The 18,367-nt window shown below is 38.5% G+C and overlaps 1 protein-coding gene across 4 annotated transcripts in view; it reads left to right on the top strand.

The window, feature by feature from the left end:
* Positions 1 to 18,367, top strand: part of mki67 (marker of proliferation Ki-67) — a 49,166-nt gene that overhangs the window by 20,159 nt on the left and 10,640 nt on the right. For all 4 annotated transcript variants that reach the window (XM_063071807.1, XM_063071808.1, XM_063071809.1 and 1 more), the window contains 6 exons: positions 683 to 927; positions 2,604 to 3,213; positions 4,778 to 4,896; positions 5,142 to 5,316; positions 12,841 to 12,999; positions 14,246 to 15,354. In XM_063071807.1, the coding sequence (XP_062927877.1) occupies positions 683 to 927; positions 2,604 to 3,213; positions 4,778 to 4,896; positions 5,142 to 5,316; positions 12,841 to 12,999; positions 14,246 to 15,354 (2,417 nt within the window). The remainder of the gene's footprint in view (positions 1 to 682; positions 928 to 2,603; positions 3,214 to 4,777; positions 4,897 to 5,141; positions 5,317 to 12,840; positions 13,000 to 14,245; positions 15,355 to 18,367) is intronic.

Raw genomic sequence — 18,367 nt, 5'->3', positions numbered from 1 at the left:
CTAGCAGAGACTTGATAGTTTGAAAAATTTACTTGTCTAGCACTGTACTGTATAATAAATGCCATCAGTTGAAGATCAGTTTTCTATCTTGCCTGTGAAATTTTTTCACATAGATTCAGTTTCATGCTTGAAAATATAGTCAATTATAAGTAAAGCATCAAAACAATGTATTAGATGTTGAAAATAAAACTGATTCTAGTGAAGTGGCAAGATTGAATTGTACTCTTTATGAGCTGTACATAACAAAGATTGAGTAAATACATTTAAAATGAATTGCTCATCCAACCAATCCTGTAAATTCACTCATACCTAGTGAATAAATATTGAGAAGCTGGTGACTGATTCAGTGCATCCTGGAAAGAATGAATTAACTGAATTATCATTTGCCATTTGATACTGACTTGGTTAAGATGGCACAAATGAAGGACTCCTGTTTCTTAAATGTTGTGATTGACATTCCTTTCGAGTACAATTGGCATTTTGCTGTGAACTTGATGTATAGTAATGTACCAGATGTGCAGCATTACTGTTCATTACACGAGGTGAATTTTATATTAAAAAGAAGATTTTCCTCATTTTCTCTGGCAACGTTGTAGTTTATCTATATATTGCAAAGTTACATTTTAAAACTACAGAATCATTTTTTCTTTTTAGTAGTGTCTCATTTTATTTTTCCTATTAGATGTCCAATACATACCCAAAAAGCGCAGAAGTGGAAATGAAAATTTTGATGAACCAGTTTTAAAGAGAAAGAGAGTCTCCTTTGGTGCAAATTTAAGCCCAGAACTATTTGACAAGCGTATGCCACCATGCTCTCCTCTGCGAAAGGGAGGTACTCCGACACGAGTGAGCACACCATTTCGTCTTGCACCACGTGCAGTGCTGAAACGTACGTCCAGTATAGGGATACACACAAGTGTAATTCAGGTAACTATCAATGTGCATTCATGGTTGTGTTATGAAAGCTCAGCCAGAAAACTTGTGGATAATGTGTTAAGTCAAACAGTGTCCAAATTGTTGTGGTCTGATCTATTTCCAAAAAAAATTTCATAATATGTATGGAATGGTGATACTAAGAATCTGAATTGCTTCCATATGTGGCCTGCTAGTTCATTTGGCAGTTAATCACTAGAAAATGCATTGTCTTACCATGTAAAACTTCACTAATGGTGTTGTATAGAACAGCATTGTTCTTGTTTCCCCACAGCACCATCCAGTGTCTTCAAATGGGTATTAAAATAATAAACATTTTGTACTACTATGTTGATCACCACCTTGTGGCAAGAATTTAGCATGACAACAGTTATTGGGTATGGAAATCTATAGTTTTGAGTTGAAGTTTTAAAAGGAAAATTAAAACATACAAATAAGTACGCTTTATATTACTATTATGGCATATACATATTGGATTAAAGTTCAGTTAACAATAAATCTAAGTTTAAAACAAACTTGGGTTACCACATAGAAATGAATAATAATTTCTCATAATTGTTATTTTAAAGACACTTTGTGTTGGACAATAATCCTCTTCATTGATAATTATGTGAAGTGGATTTCTTAATGCTCTAAGCTCCAGTAGTTTCTGTAGATCAGGTTGTTTTTACCTAAATTGATTGCAGGTAGGCTGTGTAACTTGTAATTTACTGCCAAGGCCCAGTAATTTGAAAACTATTTAGTTTTGATGTACCACTCTAGAAATGGAAGCTGCTAATTCATTTGGTTGACATTTCATTTAATTTTCCTACTTTGCTGAGGAAGCTATCAACGAGTCTGCTGATTATTAATCAATTTCTTCAAACAGTATGTGAACATATGGAAACCCTAGAATGCAATAAATTGTTTTCCAACTAGTTCAAGATAAATGGTACAAGTTTGGGAAAATGTTTCCTATTGAGCTGTCATTTAAAAATATTGGATTGAATTGCCTTATGGAGTTTAAATAAGCAGCATTTCAATGCTGCAGAATTTGGTTTTTATATTCTACTGAATTTAGCATTGTTAAAATATTGCTTTGTAAGATGAATATTGGGTTGCATCTCACTGGCTATATTATGGTTTATCTGTTGAAACTGCAGGCTTTTGAGTGCTTGATGTAAATTGCAGAAAACCAGGAAGGTCAATTCTTGTTAGAAGCTGCTCCATAGAGTGCTCATATTCACCACATACTAAACTGGGTAATTGCCTCTTGGATCATGTTGGAATACCTTTTGCACAGGGTCTGGGATCCCATTGATTTCAATAGGTTAGGGTGAGATTTTTTTAAAATGCAGTGCCTTTTTTTCCAAATTATTTTCCTGTACTTATTGTTTTGCTTAACTTTTATTTGCAAAACTTAAATTTGTGTACAAATTTTACTGTCGGCATATATCAGCCAGCTGTCAGGCTTCTAATCAAAATATTGTAGGATAATACATTAGCTCTCTGCATCCGGACGAAGTACAGTCCTAAAAGATTACAGAGCATGGAAATGGGCATAATAATCTTAGGCTTTACCTAATTCCTGTTGTTGTATTTTAATTTTGATTGCACGATTTTGTATTTTTCCAATTTTTAAATTTAATCTTGTCTTGCCTTAATTAGCAATATTTATCCTTTTGTTTAAGGAATGCAGTGAACAAAGTGAAAATTATACAAGTTCTGTAAAGACAAATAACCCTTCAGCAAATGCTTCTCCTAAGAAAAGCAAAATATCACCTTGCAAGGCGTCTTCGTTAACAACTAGCGCAAAGTCAACTACAAAGAGGTCACCTTCAGTCAAGTCATCCCTTTCATTAACCATCAAACAATCACCTAGTGTCAAGAATTCTTCAGCAAAACTGCCCTCCTCTCCTTGTGTTAAGAGTTCACCTGTGTCAAGAATTCCTTCACAAAAGAAGATTTCCTCATCGGATACCAAGAAGTCTCCTCGTTCCAAAGCATCATCTATTGCTTTGTCTCGTAGGATGTCCCTTCCAATCACTGCTGGTTCCTTTGGTTCTCCACAGTTGACTGGGTGTTTCTCCACTTCTCGTGTCGCTACACCTCCCACCCTGCCTCAGTCTGTAAAGTCTCATATTACACCCAAGTCTCTCAGTTTGACACAATTGGATCCATCTCATCGGAAATCAATTTCTGGGAAAAAAGCTTCCAGGAAAAGCACCAGAAAAAGTGTTTCACTTCTTGCAGAAATACAGTCCAGGAGACACAATGGAGCATCAGTTGGCAACTTGTTGGGTACGGCTTTTCCTAAATTTATATCGTATTAAAGACAGTATGAATTGTACGAATTCCTGTGATAAAATCACCAAGGTTAAAAATTGCAGCTTTGTTCAAATTGGTTGGTTACAGATAATAATGTATATCTGTTGTAGTTTTACTATTACTAGAGTTCAACTGAAATTGGCAAATTGAGGAGCCCTGTGAATGGGACTTCTATTAATGATTCAAGAAAATTAACATTTGTATAATGAGTGAAATGTGCTTACTATTTTTGGTAGTTTAGATTAGTTGATGCGGAGAGTAAGTCTTAACAAGGATTTTAGAAAGCATTATATGTGTAAAACATTAATTCAAATACTTTCACGGAATACTGAAAAATACTTGTGCTTTTAGGTCACAGATTTTATCCAACTATGCTTGGGTTGTGTTTTTCCAGCTAATTTTAATTCTGCTGGCAACAATTACAAGCCGACCTTCACTAACCTGACTACTTGTAATCCGGTTCCTTCGATAATCCGGCACTGATTATGCTTAATGTGATCCTTCTGTAATTCGGCATTTTCACTAATCTGGCACACCTCAGGTCCCAATGGTGCTGGATTAGTGAAGGTCGACCTGTATATAGAAGAATTGCCTCAAGCAGCATTTTAATAGAGTAATGGGTTAGAATAATGTTTCTCTATCCCTTCTATTGTGTTCTAAAGTTAATGTGCTATATGGGTATATTCTTCCCACTTGTGTTACAAGCAAGACCCTGGTTCACTAGATTTACCAGTACTTTCAGAAAATAATTGCATTCTTTTATCCCCTTACTGGAGATTATAAACACAAAATAATCTGCAGATGCTGGGATCAAAGCAACACTCCTAACAGGCTGGAGGAACTCAGCAGGTTGGGCAGCATCCGTGGAAACGATGAGTCGACGTTTCGGGCCGGAGCCCTTCGTCAGGACTGCAGAGGGAAGGGGCTCTTCATGATTATTATTATTCATTATTATTTTTAGTCTCTTGCTTAGACAATCCATTTATAAAATGCTTTCATTATACCACAAGTTGTCATTATATGATACTGAGCAGCTAAGCACGAGTGTCCTGTTAGTCAATGGCTTTTATTTGGCAGTATGCATATATTTATTTGAGACCATTTTGTTTTGATTTCATTTGCCTTTACTGAATGTGGTTAGAAAGTAGTATGCTTCTACTTCAACAGAGAGACTATCTCTTTATGCTCACAAAACACAACTCTAATATGTGAAAATACACATAATTAGGATTAACTGAACTTGCTACGGCAGTAAAGTGATTTCTAGATATTTTGAAAATACGATTGTTTAAATTTCTTGATTTTTCTTTCCAACTGACCATGGATATGCATTTTGTATTGTTTGTCTTTATTTTTGATCTTGTGTCAAGCAAATTATTTGCAGCAAAGTAGACACTCAGTGCTCAGTATGGAAACTTGGCCTTTTGTGAAATGTTATGTAATTTAAGTGTCGGAATTGAGATAGTGTATTATTTGTTCCAAAATATTGAAGCTAAGAATTTGTTTTAAACTTTGAATATTTGCGATTTCTTTTTAGTGAAAAAGTCATGGGCACAAGTAGTGAAGGAAGGAGTAGTAAGACCACAGTTGAGGAATGCTGCAAAGAAACCTATTGTAAAGCGCAAACGGGTCAAGAATGTCACCTCCTTGAAAGTTGTAAGTTTTTCACTAGCATGCAAACAACAATAATGACACATGGCTCATCATTCCTAAACTTAATTTGCATAGTGCTCAAAAGAGTTGACTTGCCTCGGCCGACTGCCTAATTTGGTAAAATTATAGAAATGATTTGTCTTGGTTGAGTTTAATATCATCAGTTCTGTTTATTTTCTTTGTATTTTCATTTTTAATATCCTTAATTACTGTTGTGGAGCAAAAAAAGTTAACTGTTGTTCCAACAGATGCCTACTTGTTTAGTGAAAGATCATTTTAGTACTGGCCATGCTGCTTCTCCAGCAACAATAGTCATTGGCAAATTGCAAGCTAACAACGCAAAACTAACTGGACAACCCCCACGTCTAACAAGAATTGCTTCACTGAGACAGAAGGACAAAGAAATGGATGAAAGCTTTACAGGTAAACTTAGCTGTATGAAATACCTCTCACAGCTTTGCTTTCTTTGTTTGAAAGTTCTTTTTTTTTGCAGATCAAGTTACATGTAAAGTGAAAATACTTTTTTTGTCTGCAGTATTCTAACATTATATTAATGATATGGAGATAGGTTTATCCCATTTCTAAATCACTTTGGTTGTGTCTAGAAAAATTTGGCAGTTGGTATTGCTATATAACAGACTTGGCATAGTGAATCAGTAATCCCCTCCACCCAATCACGTAGAAATTGCTGTTCTACAGTCCTTGTCATCCAGTCATGAAGAGTGGTGGTTAGTGAAACATCTAGGTGGAAGAGACTTCAGGTGTTGTGGAGCCAGCATGTAAATGCCAAATATGCATTTGCAAAAGGCCTGATGCTTTTGCAACTCTGTTTAGCCATCTGAGTGAATGATACAACATGTCTTCTTCCTGAGTCCCCCATCTTCAAAGAAACCATCCTCAGGCAGCATAGTTCACACCATGTAATATATCAATCTTCTAACCACACAGGAGGCCATTCAGCCTATGGCTTCTATGATGACTGCTAGGAGAGCAATTTTATTAATCTCATTTCACCCTCTTAATTTTCTTCTGCATCTACAACTTCTCTCTCACTTCTCTCCCTTTCTCCTTTGATTCAAGCTAAAAGTGCTGGATAAAGAAAAGGCTATTGTTCAAGATAATATCTCTGCTGTTTACTTGAACCCAGAACCAGTAACACTTGTCATTCATTGGCAAAATGTGAAAACTGTCAAGCCGGGCATACAAATATTCTTCTACCCTAGGACGTATGTCTTTGCCAAGGCAACTCTTCTTTCAAACCACTCTCAGTCTTGGTCTAAATGAGCTGAACTCCAGAGGAAAAGTCAGAGTGATTGTTCTTATGTCAAGGCAGCTTTTGAATATGGCATCAAAGAATCTTAGAATGATGTCAATGGGATTTGACTGGGGGATAACCGCTACAGGATGGAGTCTTGCCATGTACAGTATAAAAGTTTTGGTAGTTAGAAGTTACTTATCTCAATCCTAAGGCAGAGCTTCAGAAATTCATGAGAACAGTACCCCAAGCCCAATGCTCTTCATTAATGAGTTTTCAATCATTTCACCCTGGCTGAGATATTTACATCATAGCAAAGTACTGGTAGACTTGACGGTAGCGCACGTTGTGCAAAGAAAAACATGAGATCCATTGACCAATAAGTCTAACTTCTGAGGTAGGTGAGTTACTGGAGATTTTGAAAGATGAGATGTATGTGCACCGAGAAGACAGATAAGAATGTACAAGTCATGGTTAGTAAGTTAGCACTGAACTAGGTGGTTTTGTGAACAATGACAAAACATAGAACATTACAGTACTGTACAGGCCTTGCAGTCCATGATATTCGCTGACCTTTTAATCAACTCTTAAGATCTATCTAACCATTCCCTTCTACATAGCCCTCCAGTTTTCCATTATGCATGTGCCTATCGAGACCCGCCATAGTGGAAATTTGAACGAGTTTACTGGGCAAGCAAGGAAAGATGAAGTTGAGCGAATGAAGGCTAGTTTCAGAAAACAAACGTCATTTTTTGCCAAGAAAAGCAGTGAAAGTGAAGGAAGTACCCATGCCAGCTACCAAGTCTCAAAATGTATTGCAGTTTTTTAAATGTCCCTAATGTATCTGCCTGACTCACCACTGCCCTTGACAGGGTGTTCTATGCATACACCACCCACTGTAACAAAAATAACTTGCCTCTGACATCTTCTCCCATCATACTTTCCTCCAATTACCTTAAAATTATGTCCCCTCATATTAGCCATTTCTGTCCTGCACCATTTACTCTATCCATGCCTCGTATCATGTGCACTTCTATCAAAGTCATCTTTCATCTTTGCTCCAAAGAGAAAACCTCCGGATCAGGGATAGGCAACCTAAGGCCTGCGAAGGTATTTTGACCGACCCGCGAGCAAATATTGGGATACTATGCTTATCTGGCCCGCAAGCGATTTCGATTCCCCCCCCCCCCCCCATTCTTAGTGTTTCACGTGACCTCACTGATGGACATGCATGGCATCTTATTACACTGGCCCCAGGTTCCGTTTTGTTCCAAACCTAACACTGGTATATACAAATGACGGGAAGGCAGACTACCTTATCAATATGTATTAGATACTCTCCGTGCACGTGCAGGTTTTCAGGTGGGATCGTTCAAATTTGTAAACAGAAACAGCGTCACTGTGTTTTAACAAGAAATCCACACTAAATATCCAGATATTTACATGTGCTACGATACTTGTTGAATAACTCCCGCTTCGAAATAAAATCGAAGAACAAAAAAATTCCAATAGCAATGAATGCAAAACGCGGGAAGTTAGACACTGTGTGCTGAAATTTCCAAGACTCTTGAACACTGGATTACTTCATCGAGCAAGTTGGGAAACCAGTTTGTCTCATTTGCCTAGAAAATGTTGCTGTGAAGAAGGTGGCAAATATCAGGCAACATTACGAGACCCGCCATAGTGGAAATTTGAACAAGTTTACTGGGCAGGCAAGGAAAGATGAAGTTGAGCGAATGAAAGCCAGTTTCAGAAAACAAACATCATTTTTTTGCCAAGAAAAGCAGTGAAAATGAAGGAAATACCCATGCCAGCTACGAAGTCTCAAAATGTATTGCAGAAAAGATGAAGCCTTTTACAGATGTAGAGTTTGTCAAAGAATGTTTACTGGCAGTGGTGGATATTTGTCCTGAAAAGAAATTTTTATTTGCATCTATCAGCCTGTCAGCAAGAGCGATCACACAGCGAATTGAAGAAATGTCAGCAGATGCTAAAAGTTGTTTAAGGGATGCCTGCAACGAATTGCAATTTTTTCCAATTGCGCTTGATGAGAGCTTGATCGTTTTTCTGATGCTTGCATGCAAATGAGTTCAAGTTGTTTGCTACCCCATTTGACGTGGCAGTGAACACTGCATCAGATAATTTTCAAATGGAATTGATTGAGATGCAATGTCTCAACATATTGAGATCGAAATTTCATTCTGAAGATGTGTCAGTGCTTGACTTCTATAGAAAATATATTCATCCAAGTGGGAGTATCCTAGCTTAGTGGACCATGCAAAAAAGATGGCATCATTGTTTGCCAGCACTTATCTGTGTGAGCAATTATTTTCAAAAATGAAGCACACCAAGAACTATTTGAGAACAAGTTTGATTGATGCTCATCTAGATAATGTCTTGCTCTTGGCATCAACAAGCCTAGCACCCAATATTGAGAAGCTTTCAAGCAACAAACAGCATCAGCTTTCACATTGATTTATCTACTGTTTGCGTTAAAATTTTATTTTTTATTATACTTAATTTAGCACCATTCAATGCATCATGTTCATACGTTTTATTCTTTGTGTCCTTTTAATAGATTCATAAGATGCCTTGATTGAAATAAATTACAACTAAACCGAGTTCTTTGATTACTAATTGTCATCCTTGGTTAAGCACAAATGATTTTCTAGCATGCATTATTCATTAATTTGAGGCAAAACGTAACTAGATGTATTTAAATGGATATTTCCCATATTTAAGTTTTTTATGGCCTTTATCTCGCCCACTGTCTGCTCATTAATATGCGATCAGGCACACAGAGGCAAAAAGGTTGCCGACCCCTGCTCTAGATCTTTCAACCTATCTTCATAAAACAAGCTTCCTAATCCAGGCAGCATCCAGGTAAATCTTTGCACCATCTCTAAAGCTTCCACATCCTTCTTATAATGAAGTGCCCAGAACTGAAAACAATATTCCAAATGTTGTCTAACCAGTTTTATAGAGCTACAACATTATCTCGCGGCTCTTGGAATCAATCCCCCAACTAGTGAAGGCCAGTGCCACCTTAATCACTCAGTCAACTTGGCAACTTTGAAGGATCTGTGGACATGGATCCCAAGGGCTCTCATTTCCTCCACATTAATAAGAAACCTGCTATTAACCCTGTGTTTTGCCTTCAAATTTGACCTTCCAAAGAGAATCACTTTTCACTTTTCTGGATTGAACTTTATCTGTCACTTCTTAGCCTAGCTCTGTATCTGGTCAATGTCCCAGTTTAATGTACATCAATGTTCTGCACTATCCACAATTCCACCAACCTTTGTGTCATCTTCAAATTTATCTTTTAACTCCCACTTCCTCATCCAAACCACTTATAAAAATCGCAAACAGCAGGAGTCCCAGAACAGATCTTTTCCACTAGCCGCTCACCTTCAGTTTAAATACCCTCCATCTGCCACTCACTGCACAACCACCCCTTGCCTTCAGTTGGCAAGCCAGTTCTGAATCCACGCAGCTACGTTTTCCTAGATCAGATGCCTGCTGATGTACTGAATGATCCTACCATGGGGAACCTTGTCAAACGCCTTACTGAAGTCCACATCCATTACATCCGCTGCCCTTCCTTCATCAATGTGCTTCGTCACATCCTCAAAGAATTCAATCTAGCTTGTGAGGCATGACCTACCTCTCACAAAACCATGGGAGTATTGTTAACAGTTTTGGGCCCTATACCTCAGAAAGGATGTGTTCTCAGTGGAGAGAGTCCAGAGGAGGTTCACAAGGGTGATTCTGAGAAGAAAGAAGTGGAGGGGGGGAATTTTATTGAAACCTACTACATGTTGAGAAGACTAGAAAGGGTGGATGTGGAGAGAGTAGGGGTTTCCAGAACTAGAGGGTACAGCCTCAAAATTGAGGGGCGACCTTTTGAAAAGGAGGTAAGAAGGAATTTTTTTAGCTAAAGAGTGGTGAATCTGGAATGCTCTGCCACAGACTGCAGTGGAGGCTAAGTTCATCGGTATACTTAAGGCGGAAGTTGATAGTTTCCTGATCGGTCAGGGTGTCAAAGGATATGATGAGAAAGCAGATGTATGGGATTGGGTGGGATCTGGGATCTGCCATGATAGAATGGCAGAGCAGACTCAATGCGCTGAATGGCCTAATTCTGCTCCTATGTTTTTTGGCCTTATGTTCTAAACTGTGAAGTATTTACAAGGATGTTGCTAGGATTTGGGGGATGAGTTACAGGGAGAAATTGAACCGGCTAGGACTTTGTTCCTGGCGTGTAGGAGACTGCGTGGTGATCTTAGAAAGATTTATAAAATCATCTGGGGCATTGATAACGGTGAATGTACTAGGTCTTTATCAGAGTTGGGGAATCAACAACAACTGCATAGGTTTAAGGTTTAATAGGAACTTGGGGGGGGGGTAACTTTTGCACAAAGGGGGTATCTGCCGAATAAGCTGCCAGAGTAAGTGGTTGCAGCAAGTAAATAACAACTGTTTTCAAGACAATTGGGCAGGTAGATATATTGAAAAGTTTTAGAAGGTCATGGCCAAAACACTAGCTTAGATGGAGCATCTTAGTTAGCATGGAGCAATTGAATCATAAAGGCCCCTTTTCATTATCTATATTTCGACTGGAAATGAGAGTATTTGTAGACAATGTTTAATTCCATTCCCGATTCCTCAGATAATGTAGCAGTCTGGCATACAACCTAGGCAACACTGAAGCATGACAAGAATCATTCTTGCCAAACAAGTGCCGTACAATGACCATTTCCAAATAAGAACCTAACCACCCTGACATGGCGTTCAATGGCATTATCAGCTTTTGTCCCACCACAATCAATGTTCTCAGTTGGAGAGGGTGGGGGGTTGCCATATATATGATTTGTTCTGATGAAACACCAGCTCTGTTGTCACCATCCATCCAGCACTAAACATTCACTCCCTTTTTTAAAACACAGCCCGCTGCAAAGTGGAAAGTAGTTACTCCCCAGGTTTGTTCCAATACTATTTTCTAAACTATCTGGGAGGAGAAGAATGAATAGGACAATTGGTGAGGATGAAAGAATGCTGGCCTTGCCAGGATGCTTAAATAAATTAAAAAGTATATGTAGCAGATTGATTTTTATATGTAGTAATCTTGTAATCGTAATGAATGGTTTAAATCAGAACTATTTTGAACTGACATAATGGATTGAGATTTATTTTGCTCAAGGGAACTTAATAACTGCAACTGTAAATGTAAAGTTGGAATTGTATATGGGATTGACCTGTCTTTACAACGTGAAAGTGATATTGTTTAAGGGTAAGGACAAAGGTAGTCAAAGCGATGTTCAGTGTAAATAATGAATTGGCATCAAAATAGTTCACATGGAGAAGATGAAGAATACTTTTGGTGGTGACTGGTCACGATTTTGGAGTTATAATCACTAATGTTCTGAAAGCACCAAGTGAGAGTAAGGCAACAATTGATCCTAACTAATTGCACTCAAATTGGTGATGATAAACCACCACCTTGAAATGCTGTAGTCCTCTTGTTAAAGATGTTGTTCTCGCAGGAGTTAAAAAAACGGGCCCAGTAATGATGATAGTGTAATGATAATATATTTCAAACTCAGAATGCTATGCTACTTTGAGGAAAAGTCAAAGGCATTAAAGGAAAGATTCTCGTTTCTTCATCTTCCCCCTTCCTATCCAGTCCTGATGAAGAGACTTGGTTTATTTTCCATAGCGGGTGCCTGACCTGCTGAGTTCATCCAGCATTTTTGTATGTAATACTTGGGAATAGCAGAGCGTTTGAGAATTTTTGTATATCTTAATGGCAAAATAAGTTTCTGGCACCCTGAGCAACGTGACAGCCTACAGTGTTTTGAATTGTGTAGATGAATTAAAGAAACACTAACAATTTTCTTTACAGGCAATGATGAGAATTTTTATTGGTTGCACTTTTGCTAAAATTTCCAATGGTTGTAAAAATGCGCTATCAATAGAATTTACTCATGTTTGAACAACATATCTAAATAGAAGCATTAGAATCATATTAAATTGTCAGGAATTGTCTGTAATAAATTCATATTTTGGCCGAATTTTTCCCATGTCTTAGTAATCATCATGTATTTAGGAAAAGGAATACAAAATACAGTAAAACTGTAAGCTTGCACCCTCAGCTCTTCGGTATGAAATTTTCTAGGATATTAGATGACACTTGTACCATCCCAACGGTTTAGTCATATTTTATTCTTTTTACATACTATAGAGTAATATAATAGAGTAGATTTTCCAGTGAACCTGATGGCTTTAAAAGAGCATGGGAAACCAATCCCATTGAATTATAGCTGGTCAAATTGTTCATGTTCCCCATCCCAGGCACTAGCCTTAACGACATTCTCAGTTATACATGGCCAAACTCAGAAGTGAAGAATAACAAGGATTTAGTATACTAATAATAAGCCAGATGCTGAAGAATTGGATGCTTTTGAGTTAAGCTGAAAGGCATTTGATTTGTGGATGACCATGATTCATAAACAACCAGATAATATTTTTGGTAATGTTATCCATACCCAAGAGGTAAAATTGGTCAGGATATGGTATTGACCCCCCCCCCACAAAAAACTCTTTTTTTGTTTGAAATTTCTACTGCCTTTGCAACAATGTATTTATTTACCTTTCACATTAATTTATATCAACTTATTAATACTCAACAGGTGTGGCTGAAATGTTCAGTACTCCCATGAATGTAAATGAGAAATCAAGTGTATTTAGGCAAACCTCAGATATTGTTGATGATGCTCAAGCTGCTTTGGATGTTCCAATATTCCAGAAAGTACTTGAAAACTCTGCTACCAAAACTCCTGAAGAGACTGGTTAGTCTGTTGCTATGTCAACCTTTATTCTGTCTTCCCATGTCCACTTGCATTTTCCTGGTCCGTCTTTTTGGCACTGCTAGTTAATCTCTTTGCTGCTTCATTGCTTTTCTTACCATCTTCACCTTCACACACTTAGCTGTTAATTCTATCAGGTGTTAAATCTGTATATGACTGATGTTTTGAGGTAAAATGGTAAAAATTCAATGGAGGGGAGGGGGAGAAACAGGCAGTGAGATAGTTCTATGTCAAGGCAATTTGAAACCTAATATGTGAAACATATAGTAGGTAGATAGAAGTCTGGATGTTTGAAGATTAAAGAAACACACTTCTAGAAGAGCAAGATGAAAAGATCCATAATTATAATTACAATGAAATTCATTGCTGTAGTTTTTAGATTTCATCAGTCCTAAGGCATTGAATGTGGGGAGTTTAGGGCAAGTGTGTTTTTTTTAATGTGGCCTATGCATTAGGGCTTCCATATAATTGTACATATTTTAGTCATACATTTATGTTACATCAACTACAGATAATGCTGTAGTGAAATAATGTCCATCGTTTATTGTAGGAGGAATGTAATTTTAGCTTGGCAGATTTATTGACATCAACTTGCATAGTAATGTGAAAGGTACTATGTACAAATCCCATGATGCACTACAAATCTTTAAAATACATTTTAATGCTGAGTATCATCAGGGATGTTTGAGCAGAAGAGTTAAGTTCTAAGGACTGTTTTAGAAAAATTCTGAAACCACATGTGTTAATAATCCAGGTGATCAAACATTTTAAGATGCGGTGATTTAAAGAGTGCATTAATGGTAAATGTGATATGTTAGATATGAATTCCTGATCTTACGACCGGACAGGTGAAAATGTAGTTGTAATTGAAAGTGACGGAATTTGAAAATGTGCAAGAAACCAGAAATGACGGAGAATATATCTTGTGAGGTTGCTAGGCTGGGAGTAGGTAACCAAAGAGGACTTGAGGGTGTTGTAGGGGTGGTGTAGGGCCTTTCCCACTACAATTTTGAGCACCAGGCAATGATCTGATGTAATTTAGTAGAAGACATGGTAGGTGAGCAGCTGCCTGGGCAAGGGAACTTTGAACAGGGTGCTTTATAGGGGGATGGTTTATGTAAAACTGATGTTTTACAATATCATAGTTATAAGATTGAGGTGCTCATAAAATATGCTATTGTGTAATTTTTGTCAATATCTTGTTTTCAAAAGTGTCTTTATTTTTCAGGTGTAAAGGCTGTTACACCACTAACAAGAAGTGTAAGGCACAAAACAGTTTCGCGTCTATTAAAATGTCGAGCTGATTTGTCACATACTTCAATAAGCCCTTCTGAAACCCCATTCAAGGGAACTGAAACAAGTAGTGAAGCTGAAGACATTGGAGATTATCAAAGAACCATGAAGATACCCAGAGTGAAAGGACAGCCTGTGGATGACATGGTTGGTGTGAAAAGAATCATGAAAACTCCTAAGGTGAAAGGGCAGCCTGTCGATGACATGGTTGGTGTGAAACGAATCATGAAAACACCCAGAGTGAAAGGGCAGCCTGTGGAAGATATGGCTGGTGTGAAACAAATCATGAAAACACCCAGAGTGAAAGAGCAGCCTGTGGAAGATATGGCTGGTGTGAAAAGAATCATGAAGACACCCAAAGTGAAAGGGCAGCCTGTGGAAGATATGGCTGGTGTGAAAAGAATCATGAAGACACCCAAAGTGAAAGGGCAGCCTGTGGAAGATATGGCTGGTGTGAAAAGAATCATGAAGACACCCAAAGTGAAAGGGCAGCCTGTGGAAGATATGGTTGGCGTGAAAAGAATCATGAAGACGCCCAGAGTGAAAGGACAGCCTGTGGAAGATATGGTTGGTGTGAAAAGAATCATGAAGACACCCAAAGTGAAAGGGCAGCCTGTTGAAGATATGGTTGGTGTGAAAAGAATGATGAAGACGCCCAGAACTATAAAGGAACCAATGGAAAATTTTGTGGGGCTACAAAAGCTTTTCATGGAACCCAAACGAAAATTAGAGAGTCCTGAGATCAGTTATGATGGAATTGAAAATATATTCTGTGCAGAAAAAGAAATGGAAAACTGTGATTATAGTGGTTTGGGTGAAATGTTTTCCACACCTGTAAAATCTGAAAACGTTACTGATTCTAAGCTTCAGCTTTGTTCAAAAAGTGCAGATAAATCTACATTACTGGACAAATATAGTGATACCCAGACAACTGAAACACCAGAAAGTAATTTGATGCAGCTTATGGAAAAACACAATGGAGCATATAGAAAAGAAACACCAAGAGGAACTGACCATAATTCAAGACTGACACCAAGAGTTCAGGTAAAACAAAGCATTAATATTTAAAATGACAGTAGAGTGATACCCAAATGATGGTGTGAGTTGTTTGGGATCTGAGCTACTACTACGGTGATCTTTACCAACATATGCTTGTGCAAGGCAAGTTGACCCAATGCATTGTGATCTCTGCCCTTGAACTGGCACAGGCCACAAGAAATATACACAGTGGCTACTTTATTAGGTACTTTCTGTACCTAATAAAGTGGCCATTGAGTGTATATTGGTGATCTTTTGCTGCTGTAGCTCGTCCACTTCAAGGTTCGGTGTGTTGTGCAATCAGAGGTGCTCTTCTGCATACCACTGTTGTACTGTGTGGTTACACCATAAGACATAGGAGCAGAATTAGGCCATTCACCACATCAAGTCTGCTCCACCATTCCATCATGGCTGATTCCAGATCCCACTCAACCCCATACACCTGCCTTTTCACCATATCCTTTGATGTCTGTCCAATCAGGAAACTACCAACTTCCACCTTAAATAAACTCACAGACTTGGCCTCCACCACAATCTGTAGCAGAACATTCCACGGATTCATCAATCACTGGCTAGAAAAAGCCTCCTTAAAAGGTCACCCAATTTTGAGGCTGTGTCCTCTAGTTCTAGATACCCCCACCATAAGAAGCATCCTCTCCATATCCACCCTAACAAGTCCTCTGAACATTTAGTAGGTTTCAATGAATTCATTCCCTCTGCATTCTTCTAAATTTCAGTGAATACAGGCCCAAAACTACCAAACGCTGCTCATATGTTAACCCCTTTATTCCCAGAATCATCCTCGTACACCTCTTCTGGACTCTCTCCAATGACAGCACATCTTTTCTGAGATATGGGGCCCAAAAGTTTTGACAATACTCCAAGTGCAGCCTGATTAGGCTCAGCATTATCTCTTTGCTTTTATATTCTATTCCCCTTCAAATAAATGACAACATTGCATTTGCCTTCTTTACCACAGACTCAACCTGTAAATGAACGTTCTTGGAGTCTTGCATGAGGACTCGTAAGCCCCTCTACACCTCTAATGTTTGAACCTTCTCTCCACTTAAATAATAGTCAGCACTATTTCTCCTTTTACCAAAATGCGTTATCATACTTTCCCAACACTATTCCATTTGCCAATTCTTCCAGTATGTCTAAGTCCTCCTGCAATCACATCGTTTCCTCAGCACTACCCACCCTTCCACCTATCTTCGTATCATCCACAAAGTCATCAATTCCATCATCCAAATCTTGACAACAATGTGAAAAGTCACTGGCAGCCAACTAGAAAAGGCCCCTTTTATTCCCACTCGTTGCCTCCAGCCTGTTAGCTATGCCTCTATCCATGCCAGTATCCTTCCTGTAACGCTGAAGGGTTTTATCTTATTAAGCAGCCTCATGTGTGGCACCTCATCAAATGCCTTCTAAAGAGCCAAGTAAATGGCATCCACCTACTTCTCCTTTATCCACCCTGCTCGTTACTTCCTCAAGGAACTCTAGCAAATTTGTCAGGCAAGATTTCCCTTTACAGAAACCATGTTGTCTTTGACTTACTTTATCACTAGTCTTCAAGTACCCTGAAACCTCATTCTTAATAATAGACCCCAACACTTACCCAAACACTGAAGTTAGGCTACCTGCCCTATAATTTCCTTTCTTATGCCTTCTTCCCTTCTAAAAGAGTGGAGTGACATTTATAGTCTTACAGTCCTCTAGAACCATGCCAGAATCAAGTGATTCTTGAAAGATCATAACCAATGCATCTGTTATCTCTTCAGCAACCTCTCTCAGGACTGTGGGATGTAGTCCATCTGGTCCAGGTGACTTATCCACTTTAAGATCTTTGAATTTGCCTAGCACTTCTGTAATAGCAATGACACTCAATCCTTCTCCCTAACACTATGGACCTCTGCAACACTGCTAGAGTCTTCGACGGTGAAGACATGTAAAGTACCCGTTAAGTTCATCCGCCATTTCTTTGCCCCCCTCCATTACTACCTCATCAGCATCATTTTCCAGTAGTCCAATATCAACTCTCACCTCCCTTTTACTCTTTATATAAATGAAAAAACTTTTGGTATTCTGCTTTATATTATTGGCTAGATTGCCCTCATTTCATCTTTTTCCCCTTCATATACCTTTTTTATTTGCCTTTTGTTGGATTTTAAAACCTTCCCAATCATCCAACTTCCCACTCACTTTTGCTGCCTTATGTGCCCTTTCTTTGGCTTTTATGCAGTCCTTTGTCAGCCACAGTTGCCTACCTCTGCCATTTGAGAACTTATTCTGTGGGACATGTGTATCCTTTGCCTTGTGAACTATTCCCAGAAACTTAAGCCATCTCTGCTGTCATCCCTGCCAGTATCCGCCTCCAATCCATCTGGGCAAGCTCCTCTCACATGCCTCTAATTCCCTTTATTCCATTGCGATGCTGATACATGTGACTTGTGCTTCTCCCTCTCAAATTGCAGTAAGAATTCAATCATATTATGATCACTCTCACCTAAGGGTTCCTTTACATTAAGCTCCCTAAAAATATCTGGGTTATTACATAACTCCTGCTCTAAGACGGACTTTCCCCGAGTAGGCTCAAGCTCAGGCTGCTCTAAAAAGCCATCTTGTCGGCATTTAACAAATTTCCTCTCGAGATTAGAGACTGGTTATTTCAGTTACTGTCACATTCCTGCCGCTCACTGGAAGCTTTTTTTCTCTTGTACCATTCTCTGTGAACCTGACTGCTGAGTGTAAATATCCTAGACCAGCAGTTTCTGAGATACTCAAACCACTCTATTTGGCACCAACAATCATTCCATATCAAAGCCATTTGGATCACATTTCTTCTCATTCTGATGTTTGGTCTGAACAACAACTGAGTCTCTTGACCAAGTCTGCATGTGATTTGAGATTGCTACTGCATGATTGGAAGATTCGATGGTTGTATTAATAAGCAGGTGTATCTAATGAGTGGCCCGAGTGTACAGGTTTCCCCCGCCATCCGAAGGTAGAGCGTTCCTAT

The sequence above is a fragment of the Mobula hypostoma genome, chromosome 19 (genome assembly GCF_963921235.1).
Source record: "Mobula hypostoma chromosome 19, sMobHyp1.1, whole genome shotgun sequence".
In the NCBI taxonomy this organism is placed as follows: Eukaryota; Metazoa; Chordata; class Chondrichthyes; order Myliobatiformes; family Myliobatidae; genus Mobula; species Mobula hypostoma.
Note: the sequence above shows the minus strand (reverse complement) of the source record. Positions and strands in the feature narration are given on the sequence as shown.